The sequence below is a fragment of the Neopelma chrysocephalum genome, unplaced genomic scaffold (genome assembly GCF_003984885.1).
Source record: "Neopelma chrysocephalum unplaced genomic scaffold, ASM398488v2 Primary Assembly neopelma1_85, whole genome shotgun sequence".
Classification (NCBI taxonomy): Eukaryota; Metazoa; Chordata; class Aves; order Passeriformes; family Pipridae; genus Neopelma; species Neopelma chrysocephalum.
Genome location: NW_020897747.1, coordinates 3,062,316 through 3,081,113, shown reverse-complemented (window position 1 = coordinate 3,081,113; position 18,798 = coordinate 3,062,316). Strand labels below are relative to the sequence as shown.

The window sequence follows — 18,798 nt, the reverse complement described above, 5'->3', positions numbered from 1 at the left end:
AAATTCATTGGGGTTTAGTTGTTGCAAAGATGACGCAAAGATGCAAATATCATGTGGCATGTGACAGCCACAGGGGTACGTCAATGTCTTTATAAACTCAAACCAGTCCCCTAGCTTCAAATAACATAATTTGAGAACCAAGCAGGACAAGTGAACTGCTAATGATGGGCTGTCATGTGTAGCAACCAAAGCTCTTACAAGCCAAGTAATACACAGCAGTTAAGCCTAGAGGCAATATTACTAGTTGACATACTAGTTCATTCTACACGGGATACACGGGGTTATTTTTTTCCCTAAAAACATTCTATGAGGGAATCTCTCTAAATCCTGCTGCTTTGTGTCCCAGAGGTTAAGCCAGGTCAGCTGCGCTCTCTGCTGGTGAGAGCTGGAACTCTCGGGATTCAGTGGCCACCTTCCCGGTAAACAACAGATTGGAGAACATCGCTGGAATTTTGTCACTCAACTTTACGGGTAATGAACGCTGGAGAGCGTTGTGACACTAGTATTTGGGCTCTTCTAGATAACTGTGCTATCAATAATTTAAAATTAATCATGAAGCCACTAACGAGTGCCTTGCAACATAAATATTTTAGACACTTGCTTCAAAATTAAGATATTTTACAATGCCAAAATTTCACGTCAGACTCCATAAGAGATTTCAATTATGCCTCAGGACAGAGATATATGAATTGAAACTCTAACAAAATCCTACTTTTAATTGTGGACTCATGAGAAAGAGAACTCTGCTGAAAGCTTCTATACTTGCATGGTACTACTGTGCCTGAATTAATTTGCATAACTCATATAGACTATCAAGATCAGCTTTTGCTTATGATTAAACAGATTATCTGATGACATTTTAGGGATCAACAGATTATAGCCCTTAATCTAAAGATGTAAGTAACAATGAAATCTTATTATGCATTAGAAAACAAACAATGCAGTCAGAGCTGATCTGAACATTACTTGGAAATCTCTCAGTAGGGTCAAGGCTAAGCACCTAAATTCTCCCCAGAAACACAAACAGATTCTGGTTGCCAGACTTCTCTCTCTGCAAACGCTCAGATTAAAGATTGAGGGAACCAATTTATAGCAGACAGACAGTCAATTATTTTGTTTCCAGTATTTCAGGGCAACATCCAGTTTTATGTCTATTTATAACATAGAATTTTGCAGTCATTAGTGTTGCAATACAGCATAAACTCAGTAGTCTATCTTTAATCTCTCTGCTTCAGCTTCCACTGCCACAAGAACAAGTAAACTTGTGCTCCTGTTAACCTGCAGACTTCAGTGAAATTGGCTAAGCTCTAACTGGTCACATTCGAGTGTATTTTATTTGGTTTCAGTAATTTATTATATGCTAACATTTGCAGATACCCTGTTGCAGAACATTCATATATTTCCTATGGAGGAAAACCTGGATTATAATGCTTCCAGTGGAATAGAAACATTTCAGGAAAACATGATGTGTTTGGAAAATAAATGTCTCATTTCACTGATAACATGTACTTCTGACCTCCTCGTGGTCTCCTTTACAAGCCATTATATAAGATAAATCAGGGTAGTACAGACAGTGTAACTGAAGCACAAACATAAGCAATAGCTACTGGGCAGGCAATATTTGCCCAGTGTTGAGTCTTCCACAGTATCAATGAATGTTGGTGTCAGAAGACACTTGCAGATATGACAGGTAAGCAATTAGACAAGAGATTAATCACTAGGAATTTTGTAACCCATCAGAAGACAAATGAATATCTGCACAGAAGGAGCAGATGTGCAGATGTGGAGCGGGATACACAGGCCAGGAAATGCCTGAAAATGGGATTTATGAAATACTGCATGAGCTGATTACATGGTGCTGCCAGCAAATCAGCAAGGAGGGAGCTGATGCACACAGATGAGAGCACAGACAACCAGAAATTCATGGCAGAAAATGACTTGAGTTCCACTGCTTGCTCTTCAGTATGTAATGCACAACATGCTTGCTTTCTGTAATAAAGTCCAGAATCAGACAGGTATGAAGATGAAGTTAACAATCCCTTTAGCCCTCCTAAAAAGCAGAGATCATGCTGAGCCACTAAAACTTCATTCTTTATTTCATCCAAGTAGTCACTGAAAACATAGATGTCAATCTGATTATTATAAACACAATAAAATCCAGAATATCAACAGATACTGGGCACAGCTCTACTTGCAAGTTTTCATCCTAGGATACAAAAATGCACCTTCCAAATTTTCAGCCTCTCTGAAGTGAAAGTCCAGACTGCAGGAAGTTCTTCTGTAATGTAGACAAATGCATCCATTAGACACTGGCTTGATGCCATCAATCCAAATAGCAGAGAAATTTTCAGATAGAAAGGCTAGCCAATTATCTCACTCTCTCACTCCATCTAAATTGATTTAATCTAGACAATTTCATTAATTTGTAAGAAGGAGAAAAGTTCCCAAAAGCTCTATCAATTAGAATAGCCTCACTTTCACACTGTCTTCTCACATCCAAGCAAAACACTAACTCACTGCGTGTATTGCCCCCAAAAAAGAACTACCTTGCCAAAAAAAAACCCCAACACCCTCAAACCATCAGAACTCTGCTCTCAAGGGCACTAAAATAGGTAGTAATACTTGTGTTTATTTCGGTGGAAACATTATGAAGCATGAGCAGCTTAAGATGTATTGTTGCATATGATATGACGCTGGTAGCCCATCCATAACTGCATCATCTCCAATTAAATCATCTCCAGTGAGAACAAGAAGTAGCCAAACAAAATGTAACCTTAGCTAAGTTCTTCTGCACTGACACTGGTGAAATAATTTTTCCCTTAGTTTCCAGTGATTTGCATTATTACTGGTCTGTGAATATTTATCCAATATTCCCAGCAGTCAAAAATACATACATATACTTGAGAAATTAAGAGACTACTTCAAAAAAACATTCAAAAAGTATATCTATAATTTGCAACAGATATAAGCACTACAGACTGGATTCTGCATGTATGGCTACACATTTAAGCTCAATCTATTGGTAAATAAATGCAGGCTTATGTGCAGAGACTCAATTTGTTTAATAAGCTTGGGAATAATCATTTAACTGTGGTATTTTCTTTGTTTCCTCTACTAGAAGGCATTTCACATTGAGAAGTCCTAATAAGAAGTCACTTTTACAATCAAAATCTTAATTTCAACAGCTAAGAAATGTTCTGTTTAAATAATAATGAATTTATATACATCAGGCACTCTTAGAAAAGCTTTACCTCACCATCTGTGATTCTGTGACTTATGATTTCATAAATTGTTAAGCACACTTAGGAATACTCTCACAGTTATAAAACTGTCTCTTTTTATATCTTCATGATATCTTACTGTTTCTTTATTCATTCTGCTGCTCAGAAATGGGAAGGCCCGGGCACATTCAAAAGACATTTTTTCAGAAACAAACAGATTGCAAAGAGCATCTTAAATTATCATGTTCTCTTAGACACCCTAATCAAGTACGTGTGCCTTATATCCACATTTTCTTCTGAAATGATGCAGGCTCCAAAACGGTATCTATGGTGAGAAAATGGGAAGGTGCTCATTAACATGGTAAATGGCATCACATTAATGGGAGGAAAGTTGTACCACTACTCAACTGTTGTGCTGACAAAATTTGCATTAAAAACTACAACTCATCTTTATCTTTTTAATGAAAGCAATAAGAACTTCAAATAAAAACCATACAAGCAGGCTGAAAGTAACACTTGAACCGTACTTATATAAAAATAATAATATGAATAAAATAAATAGCTAAGTATTACATATTAAAATATACGTAAACATTAATAATAATCTGGATGTATTGCAAAACTATAGTCAATGACACTTAAATTCATCTGAAGACAGATTTGCCTCCTAGAGCACACTTTAAAAGTCTAATAGAACTTTTAATGTTAAGTGATAGAAGATAGGCACCTTCCAAATGCAGCATCTGTCCAGTTAATAATTACCTAAACACAGAGATGGTACATGCGTTTCATCCTATGACTACCCACACAGAAAATTTACATTTCTATAAGAACATCCATAGAATAGAACTTGACAAACCACGAGTAAGCAGATTTTAAAAACCCAACAAGTAACATCTTTTAAATTCTTGTTATTTTATATATATATGGATTTTGAGAAGGAGGTGTCCACATACAACTACTACTTACTTCCATAGAGTACTTGGACTGTAGCCCTCTGTGCCTGCAAAGCACAGAGGTAGTAACAGCAATCAGTATAGCAGAATCATGGTAAGACTTTATCACAGGGTCAACAGTCATAGTCTGACTTCCCAGGTGACACAATTTAAAGAATAGAAGTTAAACAGTAGTTTTGTCATGTCTTCAGATTCATCTCTGTCTGCTTTCTCTTAGCATATGAGAAAGTTGGTGTTCATTCATCTCAAAAAATTAATGAGGCAGCTTTTCTTCATTTGGTACTACAGGTTCTCTTCCTTTTCCCCTACTAGTCTTTCACCTTCCCAACATTTCACTCTTCTCTGCCATGCCAAAGCAATCTTGTTCTCCTACCTCCATTTGCCCAGTGCCCAAATATTATCCCATGAATTGCAGCTTTTCCCAAACCATCACACCACTTGCTAGCTACACCCATAACCTCTGCTCACCCCACCTTACCTCTGCTTTTTGCATGGCACTGGAAAATGGCAGGGATGATCTTTTTCTTTGAAGTATTTGGTTTGGAGGTGAAATAAACCCGTCTTTGTCTCTTTCTCTCTGGAAAACAAACAAACAAACAAACAAACAAAAAGAAACACACACATCCCCAGTGAAATGGGTAATGTGCTCATTGCCACAAGCTCTGTTAGCTGTGGTACCCTGCCAGCCCCAGGCTGACCAGTCAGACAGGACCATGCCACCCACTCCACCTGCCTTTCACCCAGCAGCAACAAGATTGAATCATTAAGGTTGGAAAAGACCTCCAAGATCCTCAGGTCCAATGTTTGACCTCATACCACCATGACCACTAAACCATATGGCAAAGTGCCACGTCTACTCATTTGGTGGTGACTCCACCACTTGTCACTGACTTTCTGAGCTTATCACCCTTGTGCTGCTTTGTGGAGAGCTGAGCATGTCATTGTATCCTTGAGGATCTCACCGTCCCTGTGGACAGTGACAGACCCAAGCTGGACAGCAAGCTGGGCCTTTGCCCGCCCATGCCAGGGCTGTTCCACATCTGTATCACGTTGGCAGGCAGGTGGGGGTGGCTGTCTCCCCACTCTCGTGATTCTGAGGGGCATATGTAGCCCCAGAGACCTTTGCAGGAGCCTGATGGCAGCGTCTGGGCACAGGGACAGCAGAGGTGGGTGCCCCTTCCCCTCACCTGAGCCAGTGTGTACCCAGGTGGCCAAGAAGACAACGGCATCCTGGTTGGGATCAGGTATAGTGTGGCCAGCAGGACCAGGGAAAGGTTTATCCCCCTGCACTTGGCACTGAGGAGGCCACACCTCAAGCACTGTATCCAGCTCTGGGCCCCTCAATTCAGGAAGGCCGTTGAGGTACCGCAGTGTGTCCAGAGAAGGCAATGGAGCTGGGGAAGGGACTCGAGCGCAAGTCCTATGAGGAGTGGCTCAGGGAGCTGGGGGTATTGAGTCTTAAGAAAAGGAGCCTCAGGGGTGACCTTATCACACTCTACAACTACCTGAAAGGAGGTTGTGGTGGGTTGGGTATCAGTATCTTCTCCCAGGCAACCAGCAACAGGACAAGAGAATATAGCCTTAAGCTGTGTCAGGGGAGGCTTAGGTTGGACATTAGGAAGAATTCTTCACAGAAAGGGGTATTAGATATTGGAATGGGCTACCCAGGGAAGCAGTGGAGTCACCCTCCCTGGAGGTTTCAAGGAAAGACTGGACGTGGCACGTGGTGCCATGGTCTGGTTGACCTGGTGGTGTTCGGTCGTAGGTTGGACTCGATGATCTCAGAGGTCTTTTCCAATCTAATCGATTCTGTGATTCACCTCCCTGCCCGGGAATTGCCCGCAGAGGCGGGGGCTGGCTCGGGGCTCCCGGGGCTCGGTGCCCGCTCCCATCCCGGGACAGGCGGCCCGGGCGGAGCGGATCGGGGCGGGCAGGGCCGGGCGGCGTGCGGGGGGTGGCGGCCCCTGCAGGGCACCCGGAGCCTCGGCAGGCGCCGCCGCCGCGCCCGGCGGTGTCAGTGCCACGGTGTCCGCCGGGAAGCGAGAGGCAGCGCCGGCGCCCGCCCGCCCGATCCCCGCGGCCAGGCCCCCGCATGCAGCCCTCACCCTGGAGCGGCGGCGGCGGCGCATCGAGGAGCTCTCGCGGTTCTCCCGGCAGCGGCTGCTGCAGTCGCGGGACAGGATGTTCTCCAAGTTCACCTCCATCCTGCAGCACGCCGTGGAGGCGGTAAGGCCGCCGGCGGGCCTGGCTACGCCGCGCCGGGGCTGCGAGCCGGGCCTAGCGCCGAGCGCGGGGCAGGGGCTCGAACGGGCCCGGAGCCCCTTCCCCGCCGCCCCCCGGAGCTGCCGCCGGCGGGGACCCCGCGGGGCGCGGGTCCGGACCCGGCTCGGCCCTGCCGCGGGCCGGGGAGGCGGAGGCCGAGGGGGAGGCTCCGCGGGGAGCGCGGGGAGGCAGCGAATCGCCCCAGCGCGGCCGTGCAGAGCCGGGGGTGCCGGGGGAGAGCGGCCGCGAGCGGGCGGCCCCGGCTCCGCTTCCGCTGTCACCGCCGGGCACTGCCGGGCTCGAGGGCAGCCCAGGCCCGGCCCTCACTCGGCCCGTGCCTTTCGGCGAGACAAACAATAAAGGAGGTGAATCAGGAAGCTCCTCAGGATTTTCATATTGTAGCGGCCAGCAGACAATAGCCGCCGTCTCCGGTGCTTCTGCGGGACGGTGTCACTTTCCCAGTGACGTTTTTCACCTCTGGTTTATTGTCCCGCTGGCCGGGACACCCGGGGCTGTGTTTGTGCCCCGAGCTGTGCTGGGCAGAGGAAGCGGGGCCTGTTTGTGGGCTGCCATTGCTGCAGGCCGCGTTCGGCTCTGCCTGTCCACACCGCTTAATTTGTTTGCTTTTTGCTGAGGCAGGGTCCTGGTGGTGATTCCCTGCCTTGCAGCACCTCTCCCAGTAAGCCAACACACCTGCGAGACTTGAATGTGAAGAAATGCTAAAAGCTGGCGGTGAAATACTGCTGGAAGTGAAGGTGGAAAGTGTTGGAGGAAAATTGTTGAAATGGTTGCAAAAAGAGCTTGCAGGCTAAATCCTAATGGTTGTAAGAAAAGCCTGCATGCCAAATGCTGCCTCATGTGAGGGGCAGCCTTTGTGCATTAATGTATGCTTTGTGCATTAACGTGTGCTTCGATACTGCACTTGAGCACATCCTTGGCTTTATGTGTGCATGTGGTTCTGTGGGAGTATTCAGTTTTAAAAGTTAGGCATGTATTAATTAATTGCAGATTGCTCTTTTAGTGGTAAAGTGGCATTTGGAAAGAAATGTTTTAAATAATGACAAAATATCTTATTTGAAAACACTCTGACCACATGAGAATGCCTTCAATAGACAGTGCTTTCTTTGGAGGGGAAACAGAAATTAGTGCCTGCCTGACTAAAGAAAGCTTGTTATGGTGAGCTGTGCCACATTTTGAGTGAGACCTGATGACTGAGAGATGCAGGAGTGGAGGAGAAGTTACTGTTTCAGGCCTACCAATTCAAGAGATCTAATAGAAGTTATTCCTAGAAGAATGTTTACATTATTGATGTGTGCAAAAATTAACAAAAAGAACTGCATTTATTTGAGATCCATAAAGAGAAAAATAGGAAAAACGAATGAGCTAAATGGAAAAGGAGAAAAGTAGAGATAGTAGGGACTAGACAATCTTTTGATAAAAAAAGAAAAACAAAATACAGAAACAGATTGATACCATCATTTTGCAAGTGAGTGCTGTCGAACAACATGCTGTTTGTCCTTGCTTGACTCTGATGTCCCTTTTGGAATTGCCTCATTCTGCTACCACTGCTGTGATGGATCTCCTGATAACAAATACTGCACTAAATTGCGTTTACAGGGTTGTGACAAATACTGAGCACCACACACTGGGAATGAGACATGGACTCAGAAAAGCAAGAGGATTATAAGAATGTTTCTTACTGGATCTAGAAAGTTTGACTCACTAATTCAAGACTGAACTGAGAAATAGAATTTTTTTCACCAGTTTGGGGGCTGTATGTGACTTAAAGTTGTTGTTTCATTCTGTCTGTAATGAAAGTACGTGGGTTGCTTGGCTTTGCTATGCTGAAAATGAAAACTGGTGAATCCTAAATATTAGATAAGTCCACTTTGATGCTGCCTGCTGTTTTCAGAACCTAGAGAATTGCTGTTATTGCTGTGGAGCAAGTGTAGCTTGTGCAGCCCCAAGTGGACTCTGAACCCTGAGTATCAGCAATGGAACTCAGTTACTAAGATATCAGTTCTCGAAGGTTTTGGGTGCCTACCTTCCACAGGAATTCAGTTGCAGCTGAACAATTTTCAGCTGAGCTGGACACTTAAATACACTTGAAGAGCCTGGGCCTAGATTTCATGGGTGGGACTACTTTAAATCAGAATGGTTGGTGAAGCCCTTCTCTCCTGCCCTTTCTCCTGCACATCACTTACATAATGCTCCTGCCCTGCCTCAGGGCCCACAGGGCTGCAGACTTCAGAGCAATGCATTTAAACAGTACATTACTATGCTGTTAGATAATCATTGCTCTCTTACCCTCACTGTGCCATCCCTCTGAACTCTTGACAAGGAGTTCCAAAGGTTGACAGTCTGATAGGCATGGCAGTATTTGCCTTTTACTTGTTGTGAATGCATCACTCTTCAATTGACTGCCTTTATGACAGGACTGTGCTGAGGCAAACATAAGGGATCAGCTGCTTTTTATTAAGACTTTTTCATACCAGGACTTTTTCCTGCAATGGTTATGGTGGTGTTCAAGGCCAGGCTAGATGGGGCTTTAAACAACCTGGTGTAGTGGAAGGTTCCCTGCCCTTGGCAGGGGGATTTGAACTGGATGGTCTTTACGGTCCCTTCCAACCCAAACCAGTCTATGATTCTACGATTCTACATTGAATAACCCAAAACTTTCATTTTTTTCTGCCTAAATTGCCCAAGTGTTTGAAATCATATTCACGATTTTCATTACAACTGAATTCTAGTTTTTGTCACCTCTTATGTCAACTCTGCCAGTATTTTAGGTATTTTTTCGCTTTCTGGATTTCTCTGCAGCATCCAGATGAGCAAGCACTACTGTGTTACTGTGCTGACAGAGCACCCTTAAATTGGGTTGGGTGAGTTGGTAAGAATGGTGGACAGGACTGCAATCGTTGTTCTGTTACCTTACTTCAGGGCAAAACAGAAATGCTGTTGCTTCATGGGGTTAATATTATTGAATCTATGACAGTTTATGTATGGCTTGTCCTCGAGATATTTTCTGTTTGCTATGCATTTCTGATATACTTTATCCCAAAGGGCTATCTGTGAGCTCTATTCGCAGCAACAACAGAATGTAGTGTACAGTAACAAAACAGCGAGTTAGATTTCTTTTTCTCTTATCTTGTGCTCTTCACTCATCTTTCCCTGAACAAAATATTTTGTCTGTAAAGTGACCAGTCACTGTTCAAAGGGCTTTTGTTTGTATTTAATTTTGACTTTTAGGTGTTTCATCTTAATAGTCAACTCAAAGGGAGGTTCTTGAGCTGTGTACCTTGAGCAGGAAAAATATAATTTTGGTTGTTTTGAATTTTGCAATTTGCTGTCAGACAAATATATTTGCATCTCTCTGTTGGTACCAGGGAGTGAATTTAAGATTTTAGTGTCTGCTGCACATTCTTGAGACCCCCTTTCTACTAGCCTGTTATTCCACTATATCTCTTACACTGGGAGCTTAACATACTTTTAAATAGCTTCTTTTCATATTTTTGACATGGAACTAAGGTTTGAAAGAAACCGAGTCACTTGGTCTAGGCATTGATCCAAAATCATGAACTGCGTAACTGATCAGAACAGAATTTATTCTTCTTGAACCCCCTTTATTTAATGTAATGACCTCACATTACTTGTCATTTTGATGTTGTGCTGCTTTAACAAATTATGATGACAAAATTTAATACATGGCTTGAAAGCATCTGCAGCCTAATTTTATATGTGAAAGCAGTGGCCATTATAAACTCTGTGCATCCATCAGCTGAAGATCAAATAAACCTTCAAGCATTAGTCCTTTTACACATTTTCTGTCAGCCCACACATTCACACTAGTGCAGTGGTAAGACTGAAGAAAAACATCAAGTGACTGCTGTAGTTTTCCTTGTTTCACTCAGGGCAGTGTGTGCACCTCCCCTTCCTTTCTCTTTGACCCAGTTTCTGCTTTCTTTTTTACTGTGACATCTGACCAGAAAGTACCTGTTATTTTTTTATACAGTGTTCTCTTTACTTTTTGTCCAAAAGATACTGATACTGAGCTTGTCCAAAAGATATCATTAGCTTCTGATGTTTCTGTTCTTTTCAGTATTGAATTGCACTTCTGAAAAGCATACATGAAAAATACATGCACAAAAGAATTGCTGTTAAATACTGAATATTTCTAAATGTCTTTGCCCTTGATGTTACTTTTTTTCTTGCCTAAACACAAATTTTATATACTTTTAAAAACTACGTGGAATTGTATTTTGGACAGGTTTTGTAATGAGCGGAGTGTAGTTCTGGTCAAAGATCTCTAGTTCTCCTGAGAACAACACTTTTCCTGGAAGGAGTGGGATTTGATCTTTGTTTACATATTGTCACCAGAATGATAAGGCAGCATGTGTTAAGTTTAGCTAGCTCACTCCTAGGAAGCCAAACTGCTGGAGTTGGGCACCAGATGGAAGAGCTAATCAATATCTGCTCCAATGGACTGGTTCTTAGTAGTGTTCACTGAGTTTTGGCTATTTGATATACCAACACATGCACTGCAGTCTTGAAGATGTTGGTTTTTTTCCCCAAAGGAAGAGAACTTCAGTTTGAGAATAGGAATCAATAGCTCAAAATTAGTAAGAACATAGGTAATTACATCAAGATTAATAAAATGGTGAGAAATAACTGTACTTTTAAGGTAATTCCTTCAAATTAGACAAATAGCAGGAATTAATGGCCTTCACAATGAATGTTGGTTTGCTTCAGAATCTCTAGACAAGTCTGAGTACTTATACAATAGAGTGGTTATTCATGGTGGCGACTGTGACATGTATTTCATCTCAGCTGCTAGCTAATAATTCATCCTAAAATAGAAACTACAGCTTCATCCTAGAATTACCTGTCCTGGTAGGGTTAAAGCATGTCGACCAAGTGTTTAGGAGCTGACATTTTTCTAATGCCTTCCAGTGCTTGGCTTTGTTTACATGTAAGGTGGTATCTTGGTCTTGGTCTTTACCTTGATTTTGTGTCTGTGGGGGTTTTGGGGTTTGTTTTTGGGTGTGTCCTTTGGTGTTTTTTTTTTAATTGGTAAAACACTTATTTCAGAATAATGCTGCTGGAGTTACAGCTCAGTTGGTGGCAAGGCTGATCATGTGTTCCCAATAGGATACCTGTACACATGTACAGTGCACACACCTGCTAATGGTATCTCTATGTGGTATGTCTGGCTTGCAGTCCTCAGTCAGAGGAGACTGTGGAATCACTGAGTGTTTTAATTTAAAAGGGCAGGACCTGTCCCTGAATTACTTTTTCACCTCTGAGAAGAGTCCCTGGAGGCATTTGTTGGGAGGGAGAGTGTCTGTATCCCCTGTTCTCTCCCATGGTAGATAAATTATTGACAGTGCTGAGAAGTGAAATCCTTTTCCTGGCACTGCTCAGAAGCACTTAATTCATCTTGAGGCAGATGAGGCTAGAAGAAGTGGAGAGGAAAATCACATCAGCCAAGGATAAATCTTTAACGTTATCTATCATGTGTTACTTTGGAAATAGAGTGGTCTGAAAGGCCTGTATTCCTCAAAAGTTGTCTCTGCAATTTATCAGCCAGCGTTAAGGTTTTGGTATTTTGTTTTTTACAGAAAGATGCTAAATGATCATTACATCGCTTGAAATACACATTTACATCAGCAAGTGAGACATATGAAGTATGATACAAAATAATCACATGCTCAGTCTTCAGTTTGTTCAGTTATTCTTCTGAATTTCAATAACCTCATAAACATCATAGTAAAATAAACTAGTTTTGTCCAGTGTGTGCTGCCCTGATACTTATTCTGTGGTAGCTGGTGTGCTAAAGTGCTGCTCCCAGTGCCCAGCCATGGAAATGTGGAAGACTTAGTGGGTGCATACTGTCAGGGAGAGGATAAGCACTGTCAGTTTGATTTCCTAGTTGCCATCTTCGAGGGCACATTTCCACCCAGGATGCAGGCAGAGATAGTTGCCGAGCACCACTACTTTTTCAGAGTCTTGCATGTCAAAGTCCTGTGTGCAAAGGGGCATTAACAATTAGCATTCCACTTATCTCACATGGCATGCTGTTCATATACTGGGCTCTACAGCTTTACCAAGATAAATTTAAGTGTCATTAAATTCAAGGCAAAGAAAAGACTGACTTGGAAAATGTCTAGGGCTTTTGCAAAGAGACCAGCACTACCTAGTGAAGACTATTCAGATGCCTGGGCCCTGTGCTTATGTTTGCCCAAGAACTGAGACAACTCAGCACTTTTTAGACCCTACAAGGAGTCACCAGAGGAATTCAGAGTTACTAATCTCAAATGTGGTATCTGTAGTTGTTTGGGGGAGAAAACTTTCTCACTGTGAGGTTGACTGAACCCTGGCACAGATTCCTGGAGTTGTGGAATCTCCATTCTTTGATATATTCAAAAGGCATCTGGACATAGTCCTGGGCAGTTGGTTCTAGGTGACCATGCTGGAGCAGGGGGGCTCCAGAGATATCTCCAGAGACCCCTTCCAACCTCAGCCCTTCTGAGATTCTGTGAAGTAGTGGGGGCTTTCCCTATAGAATTGCTGATTTTACCAGCTCAGAACATTTTATATTGTGGTCACAAATTCAGTGTTTGCCTCAACTCTTTCTTTGGCGAACAGAAAGGGGAAATGGTTGTGGTCCACCTTCTTTCACATGCTGCCTATAGTGTTATGGGTCACAGGGCACCAGATCTCCAGCTCAGTTGGGAAGGAGCAGTGCTGATGGTGACTAAGTGGGACGCTGTGTTTTATTCTTGCAGCATGTTATTCCTGGATGCTGGTCACACCCAACCAGCCATCCCAAATTCCTCCAGAAAAGAAGAAACTTTCTTTTCTCTCAGAAACGAAATAAGAAATGTGCTTGTTTAAAAAAAAAACAAAACAACAACAACCTGCCAAGTTCTGGGGATGGGCCTGCTGTGTAAAAAAAAAAACCCAACAACAAAAACCACAAAACCAAAAAACCTTCACCAAAAACTGAACTAAGATCTTTTAAAAGAACTTGTGGTTAACAGGAAAAAATGCACAGCAAAAACTGTATGAAGCAACTAATTGGTATTTTTAAGGGAATAGAGGAGGAGAGGAGAACAGAGTGTACAAAAAAGGAAAATGGCATCAAGAGCAGATGTAAAAGAACATGATTTTTTCTACAGGACAAAACTGTGATCTAGACAATACAAACATAGGTTTTTAGTGTTGCTTTGCTGTATGAGCAATTGCTTTTGTTGCTTCAAATAGATTGTCTGGTCATAGAGACATCACAGAGATTATTACTGATGTTCACAAGCCAGGCAGCATGACATGGGGCTCAACCATGAATAATGTATGTAGGCCTTGTTAAAGGTAAAAGACCAGAGGCTTAATTGTAGCACTAGTCTGCAGCAGTTCACTTCCAAGTGTAAGATAAAATTCAGTTTAATCTCTGAGGAAACATGTTGATTTCATTTGTAAATGGTTTTTGTTTGTTGTTTTTTTTCCCCATAGCTCGCACCTTCCCTTCCATTACAAGAAGATTTTGTTTACCACTGGAAAGCCATCACCCATTACTACATAGAGACCTCAGGTAAAAGAAAAAAGCACTCTGGGTTTGTCTCTTTTGTGAAAACTAAAATTATCAATATCAGTGTTTTTAAAAATAAAATATTAAGAAATACTAAAATTAGTCGTCTTTTATCAAAATGCCAACAATAATAGTTAGTAATCAAAAATATTGTGTACCTCCACCCCTTAAAAAGTAGGCATGAAAAATGATTGAGGGAGAGTTCCTAAGTACCATGTAGAGAACTGTACCTTTTCATGTCTGACCCAATTTCTGTCTTTGCATATTTTGTTTAATCTAAACAGACAGCTACAGAAATTTAGTCCCTGGTGTTTACCTTTTTATCACTTTGCATCAGGGATTTTCTTTTTCTTACCAAGATTTTAATAAAAGTAATTTTGTGGTCATAGATTTTATCAGACATATATGAATTCCATGTGCTCCATATTAGTTTTTTTTGCTTTAGTGTCTTGTGTCAGTGAAAGGTATTTTGATAACATAGCTCTGAAAAGTGAATTTGTGAGCAGATTAGAACACGTTTTGTTAAACCTTATCCAGGTGTTATTTTGCTCTTCTAAAAAATGCATATTCTGATGAAATATGGCTGTAGTTGCTTTTTCTTAAACTTTTTCATGGGTTTTCTTTTTTTTTTTAAATTATGCAACTTGTAAATTTTTTTATTTTGTTATTAAACTACTATGTTTTAAAAATGAATGTTGCCATGCTTTCCTCAAGTGTATTAGTTCTTCATTTCTGCTGGAAGAGCTGTTGAATCTGTGTTTGTGTCTGGACTGATGATCTTGTTTATATCAACATTTACTCCTACAAGCTACAACTTGACCCTTGGTTCTAAATACCCGTCTTTTGGAACACTATGTGATGTTTCCTAAGGTGGAAAGGACAGGGTGGTGGGGGAAAAGTGATACCTGCAGTGACGTGGTGCAGAATAAAAGCTGACCTCTCTCCCAGACTTTCACAAGTCATTTGAAAAACAAGTTTCCACTGAGTGGATATATTTATGTCCTCTGCAGTAGGAGCAGAATTATGCCTAGGAAATTCAAGCAAAACACTCCAGGCTACTGGAGGTTGTGGCAGAGACCAAAATCACTCTGACATGGCAGTTTTCCTGTGTGGTCTCATTGCCATGTGCATGCAAGTGACAGTTATTTTTAGGTTATTGCATAAGAAGTAGTAACCATTTCCCTAGCTAGTGGGATAGCTGTTCAAGTAGAATTTTGCTGAAGAAAATTAAAGAGGAAAATCTTCATGTTGTGGATACGCTCTACAACATGTTAATACCAACTCCCACTGCCAGTGGCATAAATCCACTGCAGTTTCATGATTTTAGTATAATGAAATCAGTCTTACCCTTTCCTTCATAAAGTTTGACATAATTCTATCTCAATGCAGAAAACATAAAAGAGAAATTTAAAAACTTGTGAAGAATAAACAGCATGGAGTTTGGGTTTTCTTTGTTGTTATCATTAGAAAAAAAATCATTTATTTAGTTTTCAAATTTGTAAAATAACTGATCAGGTGCAAATTAAGCTGATGTTAAAGGCCATTTAGAGCTTTGAGAACACTACATGGAGAGTTAAAGAGGAAGTTATCAGGACAGAGTGGATACTAACCAGCAGACTGAGAGTTGAACCTTTCCCTCCCAAAACTTGGTTTCTGGCTGTAGAATTTTTCCTTTTTGACCATGTTTTGAATTTTGGCATTTCCCCTTTTCCCCATTGCAAGGTTAAATATCTGCCCAATGCATAATCCACTTTACATTTCCAGATATGGTTCTGAAAATTTGATTTAGGACATGGTAAAAACTTACTGTATATAAGATTCTTGAAATGAGTGGTCATGTTTTTAAATCTTAAATTTGGAACTGAACTTAAGAAAAGTGAGGACAATATTTTAATAATTCTTAATTGCTCATCTCTTCTATTCAGATGACAAAGCTCCTGTGACTGATACCAACATTCCTTCTCACCTGGAACAGATGTTGGATATTCTAGTTCAAGAAGAAAATGAGAGGGAATCAGGTGAAACAGGACCATGTATGGAATATTTGCTACATCACAAGATTTTGGAGACACTCTACACACTAGGAAAAGCTGACGTATGTACTTCTCAGCAGAGCAGATGATCTTTTGTGTGAGCTCCTAATTGTAATAGGAACTGAAGTTCTACAGTAGGTGGTAGTGTGGGACACTGAACTCCAGCAAAAAGCTGTTTGCTTATGCTTCCAACATATTACAAATAACAGTCTTTTACAAGTGTGATCAAAGCGAGAAAACCAGGGAGATGCTAAGACAGAACCCTGAGATTTGTTACTCGCCACTCTGATAATATGGACTGTGAAACTAAGAGAAACATTTTTGTTCGGTCTAGAGTTTTTCTGGCTTCTACAAGACAGTATTATCCCTCTCTGTCCTTTGTTGGGAGATTCTTGGGTGAAAAGTGCCGTATTAGATACAAATTTTTGATAAATTTTTCTGAGTGTGGTGCGTAATTGCTCAGAAAGACTTCTGTGTCAGAAACCATTAGTATAAACTGATCTCCAGACAGTTTTCACATCTGAGTCTTTGGTATGAATGTAGCCCCTGGCACATGTGTGGCACACATGAAGTTCCATTCATGGTCTTGGTGCATTCTTGTTTCTGTCTTTCTTGACAGACTTCTGAGCTAAAGTGGGTGGGGTTGGATGGGTCATGGGGTGAATTAGCTTGGCAGTCCTTGTGCTAGATGCGGATGCAGTTAGGGAAGCGTGGTGTATCTTATACCAAGGACAAATGGAGCTCTCCAGGGTTTCATTCTTTTACACATTGTCATGAGTTTTTAATCTACTCGATTTTTTTTATAAATAGACAATGTAGGATACGAGCAGTCTGAGCCTGAGATGTTCTGTGTTCTGAAAGGACCAGAGATCTGCAGTTCCTGTTACTATACCACCTGTCCTACAATCAGGCTAAGATACCTGCTGTATGGAAAATAGTTGCTCAGAAATACAGCTCATTCAGTAAACGATAAACTTTGTCAAGAAACCAAGATGAAATTGTGACATATGTGAAGCGGGTAATTAGTGGTGTGTTTCTAAGAGTTGAGAGACATCATTTTGTACTCATGCAAATACTCCTGTACAAGCAATTCTTGTAAAGCCTGTCTTTACACTTTGCCACTTGTGAGTTGATATATCTGAAGTAAACACACAGTTCAGTGCTTGCAAGATGTTGCAAAGATCTAGTGCAAAAAGAACAATTTCCTTTCACAGCAGTTAGACTTACTACATTACTGTAGATGTGCCCTGATGGTAGATATTTTGCCATTCTATTCAACATGGTTTAAAAATCTAGGAGTAGTTACTTTGAGAGGAGAGTCAGGTTGGGCAGTTGTCATTCCTGGCTGTTGCTACCCCTGCTCCATTCAGCTGTGCAGTGAACCAGAGGAGGGAAATTATGTGGGTTAAAATTAACTTATGGAGTAACAGCGTTTATTAACATGGTAGAACACATGAGTTTTGGGGGATTTAGCAAGAAACAAAGGTACATAAAGGACCACAAGCCATTAGATCTCATGGAGGTAGGAAAGTACTTTCGTGTGATGAGGTGCATGGGGGACAGTAGAACAAGGGTCTGCCTGTTCCACAGATATTTGTGATTTATTTTATTTCCTTGTGATTTATATTCTGCTCAGGAAAAACAACAGCTTTCTCTTGTCCTGGAACATCTGTGCATTTATAAATGCTTTATCTGTCTAAGGTTAATTGCTTGTGATTTTAAAAAACCTTTTATAGATATTAAAATGTTTATAGTTTATAATTCTTTATTTGTATGTACTGACTCAGTGAGTGGCTGGATTTTGTGGTACAGTACACTAAAAAAGAGCTGACCTGTAGCAAAATAATTCCAAGTTAATTTCCCCTTATTACTTTAATGATCTGGAATGTTTTCTGGAAAGATTGGTAGAAGTCTGCCCTAGAGCGATTAACTGGAAGTATGAATAATTTGAAAAAGAAAACAGCAATGAGATGCAACATTTTTTGTTGATCTCTGTTATTATCAATAAAAGTAATGTGTTAACAGATGATGATTTTTAAAATACTTTTGGGTATATTATTGCTGTTTAATTAGCCATTCTGAGTGAAAAATTTGCATCTCTGTTTTTCTCCACATTTGTTATATTTTTGTTATTGTTCATCTGGTTTTGTTTCAGTGTCCTCCAGGAATGAAACAGCAAGTTCTGGCTTTTTATACAAAGCTTCTTGGAAGAATACGGCAACCTCTTCTCCCTCACATAAATGTGCACAGACCAGTGCAGGTACTGTTCAGATCTGAAGTAAACTATATTTTTGCATGACGGGTTTCTTTCATTCTGCTATACCTAATGGTATCTTTAATTCTTCCATTGTCAAGTAAATTAAAGAAACTGCTTGAGTGCAGTGTTGCTTTTAATGTATTGATGATTAGAGGCATGAACTGCCACTGCAATGTAAGTCATAAATAATAAAGAAAACTTGTTTATGGCAATCTAAATCTAGAGCAAATGTTCAAGCCAATAATCATACATAATTGTAGTATGTGTATAGAAAAATAATTCAGTCCACTATTCCTAGAAAAACCTATAGCTTACTCTCTGTCTTCATTGTTTGCTTTATGTGACAGAAATTAATCCGGCTGTGTGGTGAAGTTCTGGCAACACCAACAGAAAATGAAGAAATTCAGTTTCTCTGTATAGTATGTGCAAAGCTGAAACAAGATCCATACCTGGTCAACTTCTTCCTTGAGGTGAGTAAATCTAT

General features: G+C 41.1%; 1 protein-coding gene and 1 long non-coding RNA gene across 3 annotated transcripts in view; one reads left to right on the top strand and one right to left on the bottom strand.

Annotated features, from left to right (window-relative positions):
• Positions 1-3,466: 3,466 nt before the first annotated feature.
• LOC113971798 lies at positions 3,467-6,392 on the bottom strand. The gene is made up of 3 exons (XR_003535661.1): positions 6,283-6,392; positions 4,656-4,754; positions 3,467-3,546 (listed from the first exon to the last, which is right to left on the bottom strand). It is a non-coding gene; the product is annotated as an uncharacterized LOC113971798 (long non-coding RNA).
• FAM160B1 (family with sequence similarity 160 member B1) overlaps positions 6,153-18,798 on the top strand; it is a 34,345-nt gene continuing 21,699 nt past the window's right edge. For both annotated transcript variants that reach the window (XM_027692106.1, XM_027692105.1), the window contains exons 1-5: positions 6,153-6,403; positions 13,949-14,027; positions 15,950-16,119; positions 18,213-18,317; positions 18,662-18,784. In XM_027692106.1, the coding sequence (XP_027547907.1) occupies positions 6,359-6,403; positions 13,949-14,027; positions 15,950-16,119; positions 18,213-18,317; positions 18,662-18,784 (522 nt within the window). In that variant the 5' untranslated portion in view covers positions 6,153-6,358. The remainder of the gene's footprint in view (positions 6,404-13,948; positions 14,028-15,949; positions 16,120-18,212; positions 18,318-18,661; positions 18,785-18,798) is intronic.